General features: G+C 41.2%; 1 protein-coding gene across 8 annotated transcripts in view; it reads left to right on the forward strand.

Moving 5' to 3' along the window:
• PITPNM2 (phosphatidylinositol transfer protein membrane associated 2) overlaps positions 1 to 17637 on the forward strand; it is a 3395372-nt gene that overhangs the window by 2845600 nt on the left and 532135 nt on the right. For all 8 annotated transcript variants that reach the window (XM_044067911.1, XM_044067913.1, XM_044067916.1 and 5 more), the window contains one exon: positions 7188 to 7292. In XM_044067911.1, the coding sequence (XP_043923846.1) occupies positions 7188 to 7292 (105 nt within the window). The remainder of the gene's footprint in view (positions 1 to 7187; positions 7293 to 17637) is intronic.

The following is a 17637-nucleotide window of genomic DNA, read 5'->3' on the forward strand; positions in this document are numbered from 1 at the left end:
GGTTGGTGCATGTGACTTAGTTTGGTGTCCTACAGTTCTATTCCTACCATAAGCAGAATGAACAGAAATATTTTCACAGTACTCTGTTTATAGCATCAGTGATGCTTAATTTACTAATGTTTTGTATTTTCATTTGTCTTTGTGTTACATCTCAGAAGATATATTTAAAAGCATGTCAAGAAACAGTACTAGGATACATACAGCTTAGAATAGGCTGTTGAGATTGGAGTAAAATAGAATACACCATTGCTAGCTTGGATTAGCATTGCAAAGTCAGAGCTGGTGCCGCATGACATAGTGAGCTGTAACTCCCACATTGATAACACTGACCACCCTCTGCAGCCACATATCCCAGAGAGCTCATTTATGGGAAAAGCATGGAACCAATGCAGAACGCAAAGGACTTATTGCTGTGTCATTATTCCAAGATATAAAAGCTGCTAACGCACAACGTTAAGGATATTATTAATGCTAACTGACCTAAGTACTAATATCTTTTACCATGGCTTGTTATTTCACAATTGCATATGCAGTGCCCTCATATTATATGAGATATTACAGGCCCACTTTTACCAAATGAGTTTGCTGTCTGCATCCATTCTGTACTTCTGCATTCCAGAATATAAGAAGACTTTGGGTCAGCCTCTTTTTTTGCATTGTTTTTTACTATAGCTCACAGATCTCTGCTATCTGAAGTGTTTGTTTTCTTTAGAATGTTGAACTTCTGATATTTATGTCCATCTTTGTTTTTTTAGATGACCTTGCTTAATATTATCTTAATGCACAGTTGCTGTTTGGCAGCTTGCTGAGGCAGTGGGAGCAGGTTTACTCACAGTGACGTAAACCTTCATTTAAGAATGAAACACCTGTTGAGGATTAGCTGTAGAGAGGCCGGCCAGGTATCTTCTCTGTGGAGGGGGAGCAACCAGTTGCTCTACGAAACCATCAATTTGGTGACCATCCATAACAAAGCATTTAAATGAAATTTGTATACGGAAGAATGGCAGAACGGTACAGCACTTAGCAATGCTACATTGCATTGCTTGACTCTCCAGTTTACCTCCAGAGTGGAGTGCATTCTTTGTGGAGTCTGCAGGCCTTCCCTCTATGTGGATTTTCACTGGGTGCTTCAGTTTCAAACACCATCCTGAAGACTTGTCATAAGTAAAGTGCTGATTTTCCATTTTGCCAATAGGCATGTATACCATCTCTGTGTTTTGTGTGTGGGTGGTGGTGTTTAGACTGACATCTTGTCCAGCATTGGGTTCTCTCTCTCCCTTGGAGACAGTGAATTCCAGGACAGGCTCTCTTGGTTTCTCTCTCACAACCCTGAATTTCATAAAAGGGTTACCTACTAACCATCTCTAGTAAATGTATGTATGTGTTCAGTCTTCTGTGCTATAGCACTGACAGCAGCCTATGAGATTCAAAGACAGAAAACAATACAATAGTATATGGTGCAGAATACTTATTTATTTGCCTTAGATTTAGCACATTATCACCTCTATTATATCAGAGCTGCTCTAAAATGAGAAAGCCATGTTGGTGTAGACAGATAAGGCCCTGACTATAAGCCAGGCAATTCAATTTTGACTAGTGTCTTGGACACCCACTAGACTTGAAGGGGTGGATAAAAAGTACAAGACTCATCCTGCTCCTCTCTCATCAGGGGAAGGGTACAGGAGTCTGCTGGATGCAGACAGCATAACGCAGATGGCCACAGTGGGGATACTGAAACCATGCAGATTGTTTAGACATACGTTAGGGGCAGCCAATGTGGGGGACACATCAGCACATAAGTGGGGGTGGGTGACTTACACTGCCATTACACACACACACACACACACACACACACACACACACACACACACACACACACACACACACACATACACACAAACACACATGCGCAGGCGTGAGCGCACTCACACACAGACACACACACACACACACACACACACACACACACACACACGCACACACGCACGCACACACACACCATGGTGTGCTCCAACATATCAGAAAAGAGTAGGGCTAAAAGTAAAAGCTCTGGTGCAGGACACAGTGTGTGATGCCCCAGGCATTCTAGCTGCCATCTGCCCCCCTACAAGACAGCTTTCCACTTCTGTTTCCCCCTCACCAATCCTTCCCTCAGCCAGGAAGGTAATACGAGTTTTAATGCTCCTTTCATTTGCTCCTTCCATCCTATTAAATGCAGCCACAGCCAGTGGGGTAGTATAAGGAGTGACCACTAGCAGATATAGGACCAGTGGGGCAGCACAGTGAGTGACTGTTAGCAGATATATGACCAGTGGGGTAGTACAAGGAGTGACCCCTAGCAGATATAGGACCAATGGGGCAGTAGAGGGAATTAGGGCTATCAGATATAGAGCCAGTAGGGCAGTACAGGGAGTGACTGTTAGCAGATATACGACCGGTGGGGTAGTACAGGGAGTGACTGTTAGCAGATATACAACCAGTGGGGTAGTACAGGGAATGACTGCTAGCAGATATAGGACCAGTGGGGCAGTACAGGGAGTGGCCACTAGCAGATATAGGACCAGTGGGGCAGTACAGGGAGTGACTGCTAGCAGATATAGGAGGGGATGTCTGGCCATTGTCAGTCAGCTGGGAGTTCTCAGGGCGTGAAAGATTCTGCTGTAAAATATGGTGCAGCCATTGCTTTATTTACAGTGACAAGGAACCTTAAGGAATGAGGATTGGCCTTTTTGACAGGTATAAGCAACCAACAGAGAGGAAGGTAGTTTGGGATGAGGGCATCATAAACATCACTAACTTGAAATGTTGCTCATTATATACTACCTCCTAAACATCTTTTGTACTGATAAAATTCAGACATAAACCATAGCCAAGTATGCCATCCTTGTCACCAATGTCTAAATGAGGAAATCTGATTACTATTATGTAAGAAGTGAATACGTACTCCTCTGTTTGCCAGGTAAATGCACTGGCCCACATCTGACTCTTTTCATTTGCTACCCAGGTCACAAGGGCTCGGTGTTAATGTGATATGCAAACAGATATATAGATATAAAATATATATAAATATACATATACATATATATATATATATATATATATATATATATATATATATATATATATATATAAAATTTAACCAGTCAATTGGGGGGTAGGGGGCAAAGTACCCAGAAAAAATCATATAGTCATGGGGGGGGGGCATGTAAGCTTCCTATAGGTAGAAACTGGGAGTTGGAATTGAACCCCACCCTGTGCAGCTGTGAGGCAGAGATTTTAACTGAGCCTACATGCTACCCTGTGAATATGTGGTCAGTGGGTCCTAAAATGGTATGTATTATTTTTTTATAATGAAATGCTATTATTCTATCTTCATTCAAATCTGGCTTCTTTTGTTTCTTTTCCTGGTACAGGGCTGCGGCCCTGTAGCAGACAAAAGCAGTGGTCTTCTCTTCTTTTCACTTGTAACTGCTGAGATGAAGTACATCAGCAGATACATAAAATGTTCAGAAGGTTATCAATCATATGTGCTTTACGTGAACTTATCAGTGTAGTGTGCAGTCTTAACTTACAGATGTAATGTAGAGTCTTAACGTACCAATGTAGTGCATGGTCATAACTTATTGATGTAATGTGGGGTCTTAACTTACCAATGTAGTGTGGGGTCTTAACCTATCAATGTAATGTGGGGGACTTAACTTACCAATGTAGTCTGCAGTCTTAACTTACAGATGTAGTGTTCAGCCTTAAATTATTGATGTAATGTGGGGTCTTAACTTACCAATGTAGTGTGTGATTTTAACTTATCAATGTAGTGTGGGGTCTTAACTTGCCAATGTAATGTGTGGTTTTAACTTACAGATGTAGGGTGGGATCTTAACTTATTGGTACAATGTGGGGTCTTAACTTATTAATGTAGTGTGAGGTCTTAACTAACCAATGTAGTGTGGGGTCTTAACTTACAGATATAATATTGGGTCTTAACGTATCGATGTAGTGTAGTGTAGGGGCTTAACTTACCAATGTAGTACATGGTTTTAACTTACCAATGTAATGTAGAGTCTTAACTTACCGATGTAATGTAGGGTCTTAACTTACCGATGTAATGTGGAGTCTTAACTTACCGATGTGGTGTGGGGTCTTAACTTACTGATGTAATGTGCAGTCTTTACTTATCGATATAATGTGGGGACTAAAATTACTGATGTAGTGTAGGGTCTTACCTTACCGATGTAATGTTGGGTCTTACCTTACCAATGTCTTGTGGGGTCTTAACTTACCAATGTAGTGTAGGGTCTTAACTTACCAATCTAATGTTGGATCTTAACTTACCAATGTAATGTGGGGTCTTAAATTACCAATGTAGTGTGGGGTCTTAACTTACCAATGTAATGTTGGGTCTTAACTTACTAACTTATTGATGTAGTGTTCGATTTTAATTTACCCATGTAGTGTTGGGTTTTAACCTTCCAGTTTTCTAAATTTTACTTGGACTCTTTTAGTTAATTTGATGTTATTCATAATTGCCATACATCACATATTATTGTGGTCTGTAGACTGACAGTAACCAAGCTACCTATGGTGTTATCCTTGGATGAGGATGACCATTTAGCAAAAAGTGTACAGCAAAAAAAGAAGAACCATATTGCCTGCATTCAAGTGTTACAACATTTCTATATTCAGAGTATACAATGCTATATAGCAGACAACAAGAACTAGTTATTATTCGAAAACATGCATGCTGATCAGACTTGACAATATGCATTGTCATGGTAAATCCAAAATAACCCATGAAAATCTCCAACTTCAAAAGGAGAGCAATGGAAATTCATATGTCTGTAGGTGTTCAAAGTAGCTACCTTCTCCACGCTGCCAAACAAAAAAATGAAGTGCATCCAGCTACCCAGATATTAACCAACTCCCCTCTTTCCTGGAATACACAAGAAACAAGAAAGATAGAGAAATACTATCTAAAAATGTTTTTAAAAAGTTACTAAAACTCACTAGCAGGATATCTGGACTACACAAGTGTCCTCAGATAAACAGCTGGATGCAATTGCACTCCTAACTCCCTTTAAGGGAAATGCCCTCAGCCGTACATTTTGTGCAGCCACTGACATGTAGATGTCCCACACATTTACAGTAGGTTAGGAAGCTGTCCCTACCCACAACGGATGGTGAGGAGACACTGCACACAAAAAAAGAACTTCCAAAACAGAATGCCATTAAAACGGTAAGCAATTTCTTCTTCTGTTTTCTTTTTTTTTTAAATTATGACATTTTTAATCTACTTCTGGGAAAGGTAATGCCTATTTATCCGAAACTGTCTTTGCACTTGGGATCCAACCATATCAGTCATAAGTAATCCAAGTATTATACATACCCAGTTATGGATTATTACTTTATTATATTTAAGGCCCTCGTTATATCAAAAGATCAGTACCTTATATGTTCTAATACTGTCCGGCCCACATCACGTGACAGTGTAAAGCTGCATCGTGTATGTAGCATTATGTATAACTAAGCATGTGCAAAGCTCTATAGCAGTACACAAGGAAGCAGACATGCTGATGGGAATGAGCAATTCTCTAAATGGTAAACCTATTTCCTTTAAATTCAAATTTAAAAAAATAACAAACTTATTTTTACCCTTGGTTTACTTAAAAATCAAAAATGATGAGGCAATATTAAATAAAATCATGTTCTGCAACTCCACTTTTCCTAATTTTGACAGCAAAATCCTAAATTTCATAAAATAAAAACCCTTGTAGTACCTGGTCTATGTTATACTTTTGAAAAATGGACATTGTATTTGTCCAGTCCTCTCAAAGTGTCATTTCCAGGTACACATTGTTATATTTGATATATTCACTATATATTCCTGTGGCTCTCAAAGCATGAACACTTAACTACTGTTAAACTGTCTTTAAAGAAATACTGAATTTCTTACACAGGGCTCACCAACATCATGGCTGAAAGGGATCTTTTGATGAGAACTCACACATAAACAATGTTTAGGAATTACTCTATACCTTTCCAACCTTGACACATGTAAAATTGCATATGACTCTTACACCTGTGTGCGTTTTTTTTTTGTTTGTTTGTTTCTGTATATGTCATCAGGGTGTAAACCATGCACTTGTAATTGGTTGAGTTTCAACGCCCTGTGAGGGAGAGTGAAACTTTCTATCAGCAACAGTTGTTTGTACCTTTGTCAGCTGTTCCTGCTTTCTCTGTAGTTGTGTAATGATGGAGTTAGTATGTACACATAAAGGGGTGTGGGTGCTTACTCTCCACGTAGCAGGGTTTGGGGGGATTTTCCCCATTTAAAAAAGATCATGTAACTGTTGCATAGATGATTTTTCCTAGAGTTTTATAGCTGTGATTAACTACACAATGATTTCTGAGGCTGCATGCTAAGGACTCATACAGCTCATTCTGCTTTCTAGCCTTTCCCTTGGTAATACCTTAACTATCATATACACTTTCTTTCTATTTCAGCTCTAACCTTTCTTTATCTTAGAAACCATGACAGTAATTTCTAGCTAGAATCTGTATATAATGTGTTCCAACTTTATTACTTATTTGTCATATATTATCACAAAAATATACATATTATTAATTCTCAAGTATCATATATATATAGTGTGCTCAGACTCTTGCTTCTTTCACTGTATCCACACTTTATAGTTCTCAGATGCTGTCCTAGAGTCTTCTCTTGATTCATCTATATTGAGTGTCATAACCATATTGCTTATTTTTTATTGCATCCAAAAACAGTTTTTCTGTGATATTGTCTTAGTCTTTGTAAATAATGTCAATTTGTAATTTGCTTAATGTGTTCTATGGAGCTTTTCTCCTTGGGCCTCCACTGAAAATGGGTGCATACCCAGTCAGACCTTCCCGGTAAACAAATTTCAAATAAATAAATAAAAATATTGTTTGTATGTCTGTGCATGCATGTGTGTGTGTGTGTGTGTGTGTGTGTGTGTGTGTGTGTGTGTGTGTGTGTGTGTGTGTGTGTGTGTGTGTGCGTGTGTATGTGTGTGTGTGAGTGTATGTAAGAGAAACAATTGTGAAACTGCTCATGCCACTGTTGCCTGTGGGTTACGGACTGTATTTTGTTTTCACAGTGGCTACTTTGGCAATCAAAACGAAATTCTTTTTTTCCCCTTTTCTTTTGTTAGAAGATCTTTCAGATCAGGAAGAACTGTTTCCCAAAGAAATTGCCAAGTGGAATTCTAATGATCTCATGGACAAAATTGAAAGAACAGAAATTGAAGGGATGCAAGGTAAGGACATTCTCTCTGCAAGATAATCAGTCGGAAAGATCAGATCTGATCTCATACCATTTTATAAATATAAAATGACTACTTAAATTAGTTTTGACTAACTTCATTTAAGATGCAGTGATGTAGTTTGTAACATTTTTTAGAGTAACTGTATTACATGCACCACTCATTTTCTTTTTAGAATTTCATTCAGAGTGTACCCCATCCGATAGTGATAGATAAATTGCATTTCTTTCCAAATGTCATTTTTGCATCACAGAGTGTTTTTCCCCTTTAATCCAGTATCAATAGTACTGCATGAAAAGAACTTATAATTAAGTAGCATTTTTACTGATTTCTGCCTAAAGCTGTTTTGATAATTTCTTTGCACTCAACAAAACAAAAAAACAAAACACTTATACGTAAACTCAAACAAAACCAATAATGTATAGCGCATTCATTCTTTAATCATAACCACAACTTCATCAGAAAATGGTCAAACAGAAGAAACTCCATCTTTAAATACTGAATCAATTATGTGATCACAAATCAGCACCATTTAAGTGTTTCGGGGGGCTGTTGTAAGTTTGTTGGTACACTTTGGCATTGCCGTTTTTGTTATTTTTCTTTGCACACTTTTTGTGAAATCTAGCATTAGTTGCTACTTATATTTGTGACATTGTCTTGGTAAAGAGGGCTAGCTCCATCTTATGTGTCTATGACCTTAAGGAAGTAATTGGACAGCTCCCTGATTTGGGGTCCATCAAAAGTTTTAAACCTGACTACAGTTCTAGAAATTATAGCTTGAAGCTATAATTTCTGATTTGAACAAAAGCACTAAATAAATTGCTCTGACAAGTCCAGGATTCAAAAGTGTATAAAATGCTGTTTTCATTACAAAAGACAAACTGATGTCTTGCAAGAGACTGTGAAAAAGTAAAGAATCTCAGTACCCTCACTCTTAATCACTGGTGATATATTGCAGCATTAAAAGTTCTCACCCCACTACATTACATGTGCCTGCAGAAGTACATTAGGGGAGACAAAAACATTGTATGCAAAATTAATTCATGTCAGCATGTTAACCCCAATCAGGCCATATTGAGGTACAACAAAAAACTAGGAAATAGTGATAAACACTTAAGAGTGCTGGAAGACATTAGTACTGCAGGAAGTATCAAGACTTAATGAATAAAGCTCTTTTTTGTGGTCCAGGAGTGTGATTGCCCATAAAACTGTCAGCAGGTTTCTTATAATACTGTGAGTTGCATGAACCTCATGTTGTACTGCTGTGTTTGTGTCTAAACGCTCTCTGCTGCAAATATATTTCTGTGCTGCAGTCATGAATGTGTGACTTCAAAAGAGTGCAGGTGGTTTGTAATCTTGTTAAATGGTAGTGTTACAAAGTAACGTAGTATCACACACATGGCAATGTTACAAAGTATCACACACATGGAAATGTTACAAAGTAACATAGTATCACACACACGGCAATGTTACAAAGTAACAGTATCACACACCACTCAAATATCATTTTATGTTATCCAAGCCCATTTTTAAGAAATGCAGTTGGAGCGCTTTTTTTTCCCACTTGCTTAAGTTTAATGTGGGAAAATGAACTGTTTGGAAAGATTTCACTAGACTTTACCCTTAGTGCTAATTTAGAAATAACAGTGGAGATATATGGGTCTGCTTCTGGTAATCTATGTTTTACTCTTCTAATCTGGGAGTATTTATTTTATAAGATGGGAAGGTATAGCCCTTCAGTCGTAATGACTGCTAACCTCTTCACTGGTGCATTCTTATGCACAGATATGTGCAATAGCTGGCAAGCATTATGCCGCAGTTCAAGTGTATATGCAAAGTCTATTTTGGACTTGGAGCGTCCCTTCTTTCCTGATTCTCAGCATTACCCATTTTACAGATTTTCTGTTTTATGAATTCATATGCTACGATTAGTTAACTTGCAGTATAGTTGATGTATTATTTAATTACTGCGCCTGTTTTAATGTAGTGCAGATGTGAACTTTGACCTCATGCCACTTGAAGTTATTGGCCTAACTCACTGCACACCTGTACACCTGTGTTGACTTCTTGCCCCTTTCCTTGCATCTGCAATTAAGTATCTAGTGTTCTTCTAGACAATACAAATACATTTAAAACGAAACATTCCAGTAGAGCTATCATTTAAATTTAACATAAATTCAGGATGTTTTTTGTAGCCTAGTACTGGATATTTTGTTATATAAATGCATTATGAATGACACATTCACAAAAACTGAAATAGTGTTAAAACACTAACAGTTTAATAAAAACACCTATAAGGCATAATCGCTACCATAGAAAGTTTCCTCCTTTGTACTCCATTTTAGCTCCGTGATATAGACAGGATTTTAAGGCAGCAGGTTAAAGATCAAAAAGAAGCAAGAGTTACGTAAAAGTGAAGCGTAATAGTATGAGGCAAGCTGAGCAGAACTATTAAAATATAAAAGTGCTACTACTGTAGATGTTTACACATTTAAACAATAAAGTTTTAATTCAGTATGCAGGCTGTATGACATCTTATGATTACAACCAGCATGCCACTGATAGGGAAGGGTTGGCCATGAGTCTTTCACCTCATAGGAAATCGGTTTTACACCAAGTGAAGGGGTCAGTATAGTAGCCTACACTTCAGAAACATTCTGCCCCTGGAGATCAGAGTGTCTAAAAAATACTGAATGTGTAATTGCACATGGACAAAATAGCAGTCAGTTAATTATGAATCGACATCTGTCTGAAATTAATATGTTATGTTGGGGGCAAGACCTGTACACCTCCAAAATGGAAGTTTCATACCCTTGTCACATACTCTGCTACTTACTATAATCACCCTTGGGTTCGTCATTACTGAGAGAAAATGGAAACACTTCTTTCACTCAAAAACATACGTATTTACTTTCTCGTTTCTTTGCGATTTGAAATGAAAAAGCAGCATTTTTTAACTGAATGTCCCTGAACTGGTCATTTATATTTTTTGAAGAAATTGCATCTCCCAGTTTGTAGAGCATAGGATAACTTTATGCCAGAATAATTGCTTAGAGAAACTACATCTGACCCTGTAGTAGGTGGGATCTCCTGAAGTTGTCAGGTTGTCTGGGTGTGACGGTATGCACCATGTAGTAGGTGGGATCTCCTGAAGTTGTCAGTTTGTCTGGGTGTGACGGTAAGCACCATGTAGTAGGTGGGATCTCCTGAAGTTGTCAGGTTGTCTGGGTGTGACGGTATGCACCATGCAGTAGGTGGGATCTCTTGAAGTTGTCATGTTGTCTGGGTGTGACGGTACGCACCATGCAGTAGGTGGGATCTCCTAAAGTTGTCAGGTTGCCTGAGTGTGACGGTATGCACCATGTACTAGGTGGGATCTCCTGAAGTTGTCAGGTTGTCTGGGTGTGACGGTATGCACCATGTAGTAGGTGGGATCTCCTGAAGTTGTCAGGTTCTCTGGGTGTGACGGTATGCACCATGTAGTAGGTGGGATCTCCTGAAGTTGTCAGGGTGTCTGGGTGTGACGGTATGCACCATCTAGTAGGTGGGATCTCCTGATGTTGTCAGGTTGTCTGGGTGTGACTGTATGCACCATGTAGTAGGTGGGAATCTCCTGAAGTTGTCAGGTTGTCTGGGTGTGATGGTATGCACCATGTAGTAGGTGGGATCTCCTGAAGATGTCAGTTTGCCCGGGTGTGACGGTATGCATCATGTAGTAGGTGGAATCTCCTGAAGTTGTCAGGTTGTCACGGTATGCACCATGTAGTAGTTGGGATCTCCTGAAGTTGTCAGGTTGTCTGGGTGTGACAGTATGCCCCTTGTAGTAGGTGGGATCTCCTGAAGTTGTCAGGTTGTCTGGGTGTGACGGTATGCACCATGTAGTAGGTGGAATCTCCTGAAGTTGTCAGATTGTCTGGGTGTGACGGTATGCACCATCTAGTAGGTGGGATCTCCTGATGTTGTCAGGTTGTCTGGGTGTGACTGTATGCACCATGTAGTAGGTGGGAATCTCCTGAAGTTGTCAGGTTGTCTGGGTGTGACGGTATGCACCATGTAGTAGGTGGGATCTCCTGAAGATGTCAGGTTGCCTGGGTGTGACGGTATGCATCATGTAGTAGATGAGATCTCCTGAAGTTGTCAGGTTGTCTGGGTGTGACGGTATGCACCATGTAGTGGGTGTGATCTCCTGAAGTTGTCAGGTTGTCTGGGTGTGACGGTATGCACCATGTAGTAGGTGGGATCTCCTGAAGTTGTCAGGTTGTCTGGGTGTGACGGTATGCAGCATGTAGTAGGTGGGATCTCCTGAAGTTGTCAGGTTGTTGGGGTGTCAATGTATGCACCATGTAGTAGGTGGGATCTCCTGAAGTTGTCAGGTTGTCTGGTTGTGATGGTATGTACCATGTAGGAGGTGGGATCTCCTGAAGTTGTCAGGTTGTTTGGGTGTGATGGTATGCACCATGTAGTAGGTGGGATCTTCTGAAGTTGTCAGGTTCTCTGGGTGTGACGGTATGCACCGTGTAGTAGGTCAAATCTCCTGAAGTTGTCAGGTTGTCTGGGTGTGATGGTATGCACCATGTAGTCGGTGGGATCTCCTGAAGATGTTCATCATGTTACACTGCTGCAGTCATTACACTTGGGTTATCCTGCCGTCAGGCAGTTCCCCAGTCGGCCTGAGTTCCAAAGTCTTGGTCCAGCGTCGGTTGTTGTCGCCTCCTCCCTGACGTCAGTGCGACAGGGGTATATAAGATGCAGCCAGCGCCATTTTCTTCAGTCTTTCTTGCAGCGCAGTGCCCGAAGCAAAAGCAGTTCGCAAGTGCCGGTCGGCCGTCTCCTGTGATTTTCATTCCGAATCCAGAACCGAAGTCTTCTACAAAGCTAAGTATCCCATTGGGGAAACTTTTTCTTGCCTCAGACTGATGTCAGTAAAAGTTAATGACTGTATTTCTTGTGGGAAGCAAATACCTCATAAGGATTTCCATTCTTATTGTATCCCATGCCTAGGCTTTGACCATGACGTCACTGGTAGTCGGTTTTGTGCTAGGTTTAACAAGCGCACTATTAAACGTCGGTTTGATTTTGCCCAACATTATGTTGGTAGAAAATTCAATTATACCATGCCATCGGAACTTCCGATGACCAGAATACACAAAAAGCGCAAAGACAAGGATCAGCATCCAAGGCCTAAAACTGACGACGAAGCCTCTTCTAGGCCAGTCGCCAGTTCTCTGGTTTTTAGCAAGGCACCTTCGCAGCCCCTGACCACCGCATCTGTAGAACCACAAGCCACCTCTGACTCCCACGTGGAGATGGCTGGGCTTTCGGATGCACAAGTTCTTCAGCCTACCAAGACTAACCTTTCAGAGGGATCTGGAGTAGCTGAGCAACCCACAGCTACAGAGTGTGTCTTCAGACCTATTCAGTTAAGCATTAAACCCTCAGCTAAGTCTAAGCCTCCTTTAAAGTCAAAGAAACAAATACAGCATTCTCCAGGACAGGCCTCCATGCCTAAGAAACAAATGCTCAAAATGGCCGAAGTCCTAATCACTCTGATCAGGGGGTCCCATCCCCCTCCTGATAAAAGGCCTAGACAGGATGCAGACTATGACTCGTCCGATCAGGTGTCCATCTCTTCTGATTCATCCTCAAACCTAGGATACTCTTTACCCCCTTATGAGGATTCTGATGCTGAGGAATCTATTCCATCAGCCTCACCGCCTGAGGACTACTCCTTTGGGGAAACCCTACATACCATGAGGGAGCATTTCCACTGGGAAGGCCTGGATTATTCAGAATCCAAGAAAAGGCTCAGAGACTTCCTTTTATTACCTCAACACAGACCCCTTGCTATTCCGCCAGTGTTAGATATTGTGGATGATGTGTATATTGAATCCAGCTTATATCCTGATTCCTTACCTTCAGCCCCTGTTAAACCTGACAGATACTACAGAGTCCCTGACTCACATAAATGTCTGTATAAAAGCCCTGTAGCTGACCCTGGAACTATTTCTCAGGGACCCAAAGGAGTTAAGACCTCATCAGCCAAGAATCCAGTTCCCTCTGACAGAGATTCCAGAGCATTAGACAGATGGGGAAAGAAAGTATATACATCTGCAACTTTAGCAATGAGAGCCTTAAATTGCCCGTTTCACATGTAAAATATCAGCAATTTTTACTGTCTCAGTTAAAAGAGACAATGCTTCCAGAATCAGATCCTCCTAATTTTAAAGAAATGCAGGATTTATTGCCTGCAGCTGAACAAGTGGGAAAGCATACTTTGCAATGTGGTTTTGATTCTCTAGAGGCCTCCTGCAGAGCAGCAGTTACAGGCTCTGTCATTAGAAGACATGCTTGGTTAAAAGAACATACGTTATCAGATCATGTTAAAGCAAAATTATTGGATGCACCTTTGCAGCAGGATGTGTTATTTGGAGTTAAGGCAGAAGAGGTGTTAAAGAAAATGGAGGATAAGGCAAAATCTATGCAAATGGTGAAGGATTTCTTACAAGTTCAGCCTCCTAGATTTAGCAGAAACTGGCCAACTAAGAATTGGTCCTTTCCAATTACAGACAGACCTCAAAGGGGAAGATACAGACGTCCAAGAGGTAGAGGTCAAACACAAGGTCCTTACAGGCCTCGACAATGGGTTGCATCAGGCCAGAAAGAAGGGGAGGACAGGCCCCAACCATATAAAAAGCAGCTCCAATGACTTCCAACTACAGCTGCCAAACAAATCCTTCTTGGCCTTTGGAGGAAAATTGGCACTCTTTTACCACAATTGGCAAATGATCACCAAAGACAAATGGGTTCTCAACATTGTATTTCAAGATTACAGGTTCCACTTTCACACTCTGCCAAGGTTAAAAGGAATGCCAAATCTGCCACCAAATCAATGGGCAGAGGCTCAAAAACAAATTACAGCACTCATGGATATGAGAGCTATTCAAAAGCTACCATCACAGGAGCAAGGACAAGGATTTTACTCAAGACTCTTTCTGGTACCCAGAAAGGACAAAGCCTGGAGGCCCATTCTGGATCTTTCATCTCTAAACACTTACCTGGATGTTCCAAAATTCAAAATGTTGACATTACAGCAGCTTCTTCCCATGCTGGGCAAGAAAGCTTGGCTTGTGACTTTGGACCTCAAAGAGGCATACCTGCATGTCCCTATCAGACAAAACTGCAGAAGATACCTCAGATTCATAGCTGGTTCAATGCACTACCAATTCTCTGAACTGCCCTTTGGGTTATCTACTGTGCCCAGGGTCTTCACAAAGTGCCTGGCACCAGTAATTCCATTTTGCAGACAGAAAGGAATTCAAATTTATACATACCTGGACGACTGCCTGATTCAAGCAGAGAGCAAGGACATTCTTCTAAAGCATATGGCATTTGTAAAAAAGTTATTAAGTTGCCTGGGATACACAGTAAACAAAAAAAAAATCAAAACTAGTGCCCTCACAAGAGATTATATTCCTGAGTGCCAGTTTGAACACAATGGTCCAGATGGCTTATCTCACACCAGACAAACAAAGACAACTGACTCAATATTTTCAATTGATGGCAACAAAGACCCAACCCCCTGCAAGAAAAATTCTGCAGGCCTTGGGTTACATGGCATCCTGCATACTTCTAATTCCATATGCCAGACTGCATATGAGGAAACTACAATGGTACCGAAATAATGTATGGTCTCAACACTGTCAAAGTTTGGAAACAGTTATACCACTAATTCCTTGCCTTCAACAGGAGTTTCAATGGTGGGCTCAAGCTTGTCACCAAAACAAGGGACAGGCTTTTACACAACCCACAGCCAGGCAAACACTGACAACAGATGCATCGGATTATGTCTGGGGAGCACACATGGCAGGCAAATGTATTCAGGGCATGTGACCCTCAGAACAAAGGCATCTTCACATCAATCAAAAAGAGATGCTAGCTGTACACAATGCCCTTATAGCTTTCAAGGACTTGCTGCATCCAGGACAACTACTACTAAAGACAGACAACACCACAGTTATGTGGTACATAAGCAAGGGGGCACTCACTCCTACCCCCTATGCAGACAAGCTATGACCTTGTGGAACACAGCTATAAACCTTCAAGTTCATCTGCAAGCACAATTCCTGCCAGGAGAGAAAAACACACTGGCAGATAACTTAAGCAAAAACATCATGGATCCCCACGAATGGGAGTTGAATCCACAAATATTCAGAATGATAACACAGAAATGGTGGAGCCCAGACATAGATCTGTTTGCACCCCCAATAAACTGCCAGCTACAAAAATTCTGCACAAGGAGTTACCATCCACAAGCATGGAAAGTGGATGCCCTCTCAATCAGCTGGGAGAACCTACAAGTATACGCTTTCCCACCACTACCTCTCCTGCCAAAGGTACTCATAAAAGCCAGGCAGGAAGAGCAAAAGATGATCCTGATTGCACCAGACTGGCCACGCCAACACTGGTACTCAATCTTAAGGAGCTTAGCACAAGAACCACCCTGGATTTTGCCTCAAATCCCACATCTGCTGACTCAGCACAACAAACAAATACTACACAGCCAGCTAAAGACCTTAAACCTAGCTGCATGGAAGATTCCTTAGTCAAGCAAACAATGCCTCTCTCCAAAGCTGTTATGGATGTCATTCTGGAGGCCAGAAGGCCTAGTACCAGGAAAGCCTATTTGGATAAATGGAAGAGACTCTGTGCCTTGAACCAAGCTCACAGCCTTGACCCTCTTGTCCCAAACATTCCTCAGATACTACAATACTTAACTGAGATGCTGGACAAAGGACTCTCCTTCTCATCCATCAAGATCCATGCCTCTTCCATCTCTGCTCATCACAACATGGATCCACCAATTTTCTCTAATCCCCTGTTAAAACAGTAGCTCAGAGAGGTTAAAAACATAAGACTGCCCCGTAGAGCACCTACTCCAACTTGGGACCTCAACTTTGTTTTGGAGAAGCTAACTTTACCTCCTTTTGAGCCAGCCAACACAGCGGAATTAAAATGTATCTCTTGGAAAACTGCTCTGCTCCTGGCAATAACATCAGCATGAAGAGTTTCAGAATTACAGGCACTAATGGCAGTGGAACCTTTCCTCATTTTTCACCAGGACAGGGTGTCTTTAAGAACTACCCCTACTTTTATGCCAAAGGTGGTATCCAGTGTGGCTCTAAACCAAACTATTCACCTACCAACTTTTTATCCTAAACCACAGAATAAAGGGGAGGGACTACTGCATTGTTTGGACATTCACAGGTAGTTACTCTTCTACTTGGACAAAACCAAAGCTTTCAGAAAATCTGAGCATTTATTGGTAGCATATGCTGCAGCAGCACAGGGAAAAGCCATTTCAAAACAGACTAATTCCAAATGGATAGGACATTGTATACATTTCTGCTACGCATACCATGGAAAACCTGTACCTAGCAGGATTAGATCTCACTCCACCAGGGCAACAGCCACTTCAACTGCCTACCACAGTGGAGTACCTACCAAGGATATTTTGGAAGCAGCAACTTGGAGTTCTGTACATACCTTCACCAAGCATTACCATCTGCCTCTATACTCTAAATCCAGAGCTGGCTTCACCACTGCAGTGCTGTAGGGCCTTATAGCCACCCCTAATGCCATACAAAACCAGCAACCCTTCCTCAGCTTTGGGATTCTACCCAAGTGTAATGACGGCAGCTGTGTAACACGATGAACATAGTACAGTTTTGTACCTACCATAAATGTAGATGTTCGAGTGTATACACTGCTGCAGTCCAGGTTACCCTCCCTCTTACTGGCTGGTATGTACCTATGTCTTCTACCCTTATTACCTATGGGGAGTATTTGCTGGTAGCTGTAAGTTGTTTTTTGCTTTTCTTATGTATGTTTTATTAGCAATTGGAATTGCCTACCTATTTAGAGGCACCTGACATCTGGGGCAAGAAAAACTGAAGAAAATGGCGTCAGCTGCATCTTATATACCCCTGTCGCACTGACGTCAGGGAGGAGGTGACAGCAACCGATGCCGGACCAAGACGTTGGAACTCAGGTCGACTGCGGAACCACCTGATGGCAGGATAACCCAAATGTAATGACTGCAGCAGTGTATACACTAGAACATCTACATTTTTGGTAGGTACAAAACTGTACTTTGTCAGGTTGTCTGGGTGCCACGGTATGCACCATGTAGTAGGTGGGATCTCCTGAAGTTGTCAGGTTGTCTGAGTGTGATGGTATCCACCATGTAGTAGCTGGGATCTCCTGAAGTTGTCAGGTTGTCTGGGTGTGATGGTATGCACCATGTAGTACGTGAGATCGCCTGAAGTTGTCAGGTTGTCTG

This window comes from Protopterus annectens, chromosome 3.part1 (assembly GCF_019279795.1).
Source record: "Protopterus annectens isolate FY-2018-M chromosome 3.part1, PAN1.0, whole genome shotgun sequence".
Lineage (NCBI taxonomy): Eukaryota > Metazoa > Chordata > Ceratodontiformes > Protopteridae > Protopterus > Protopterus annectens.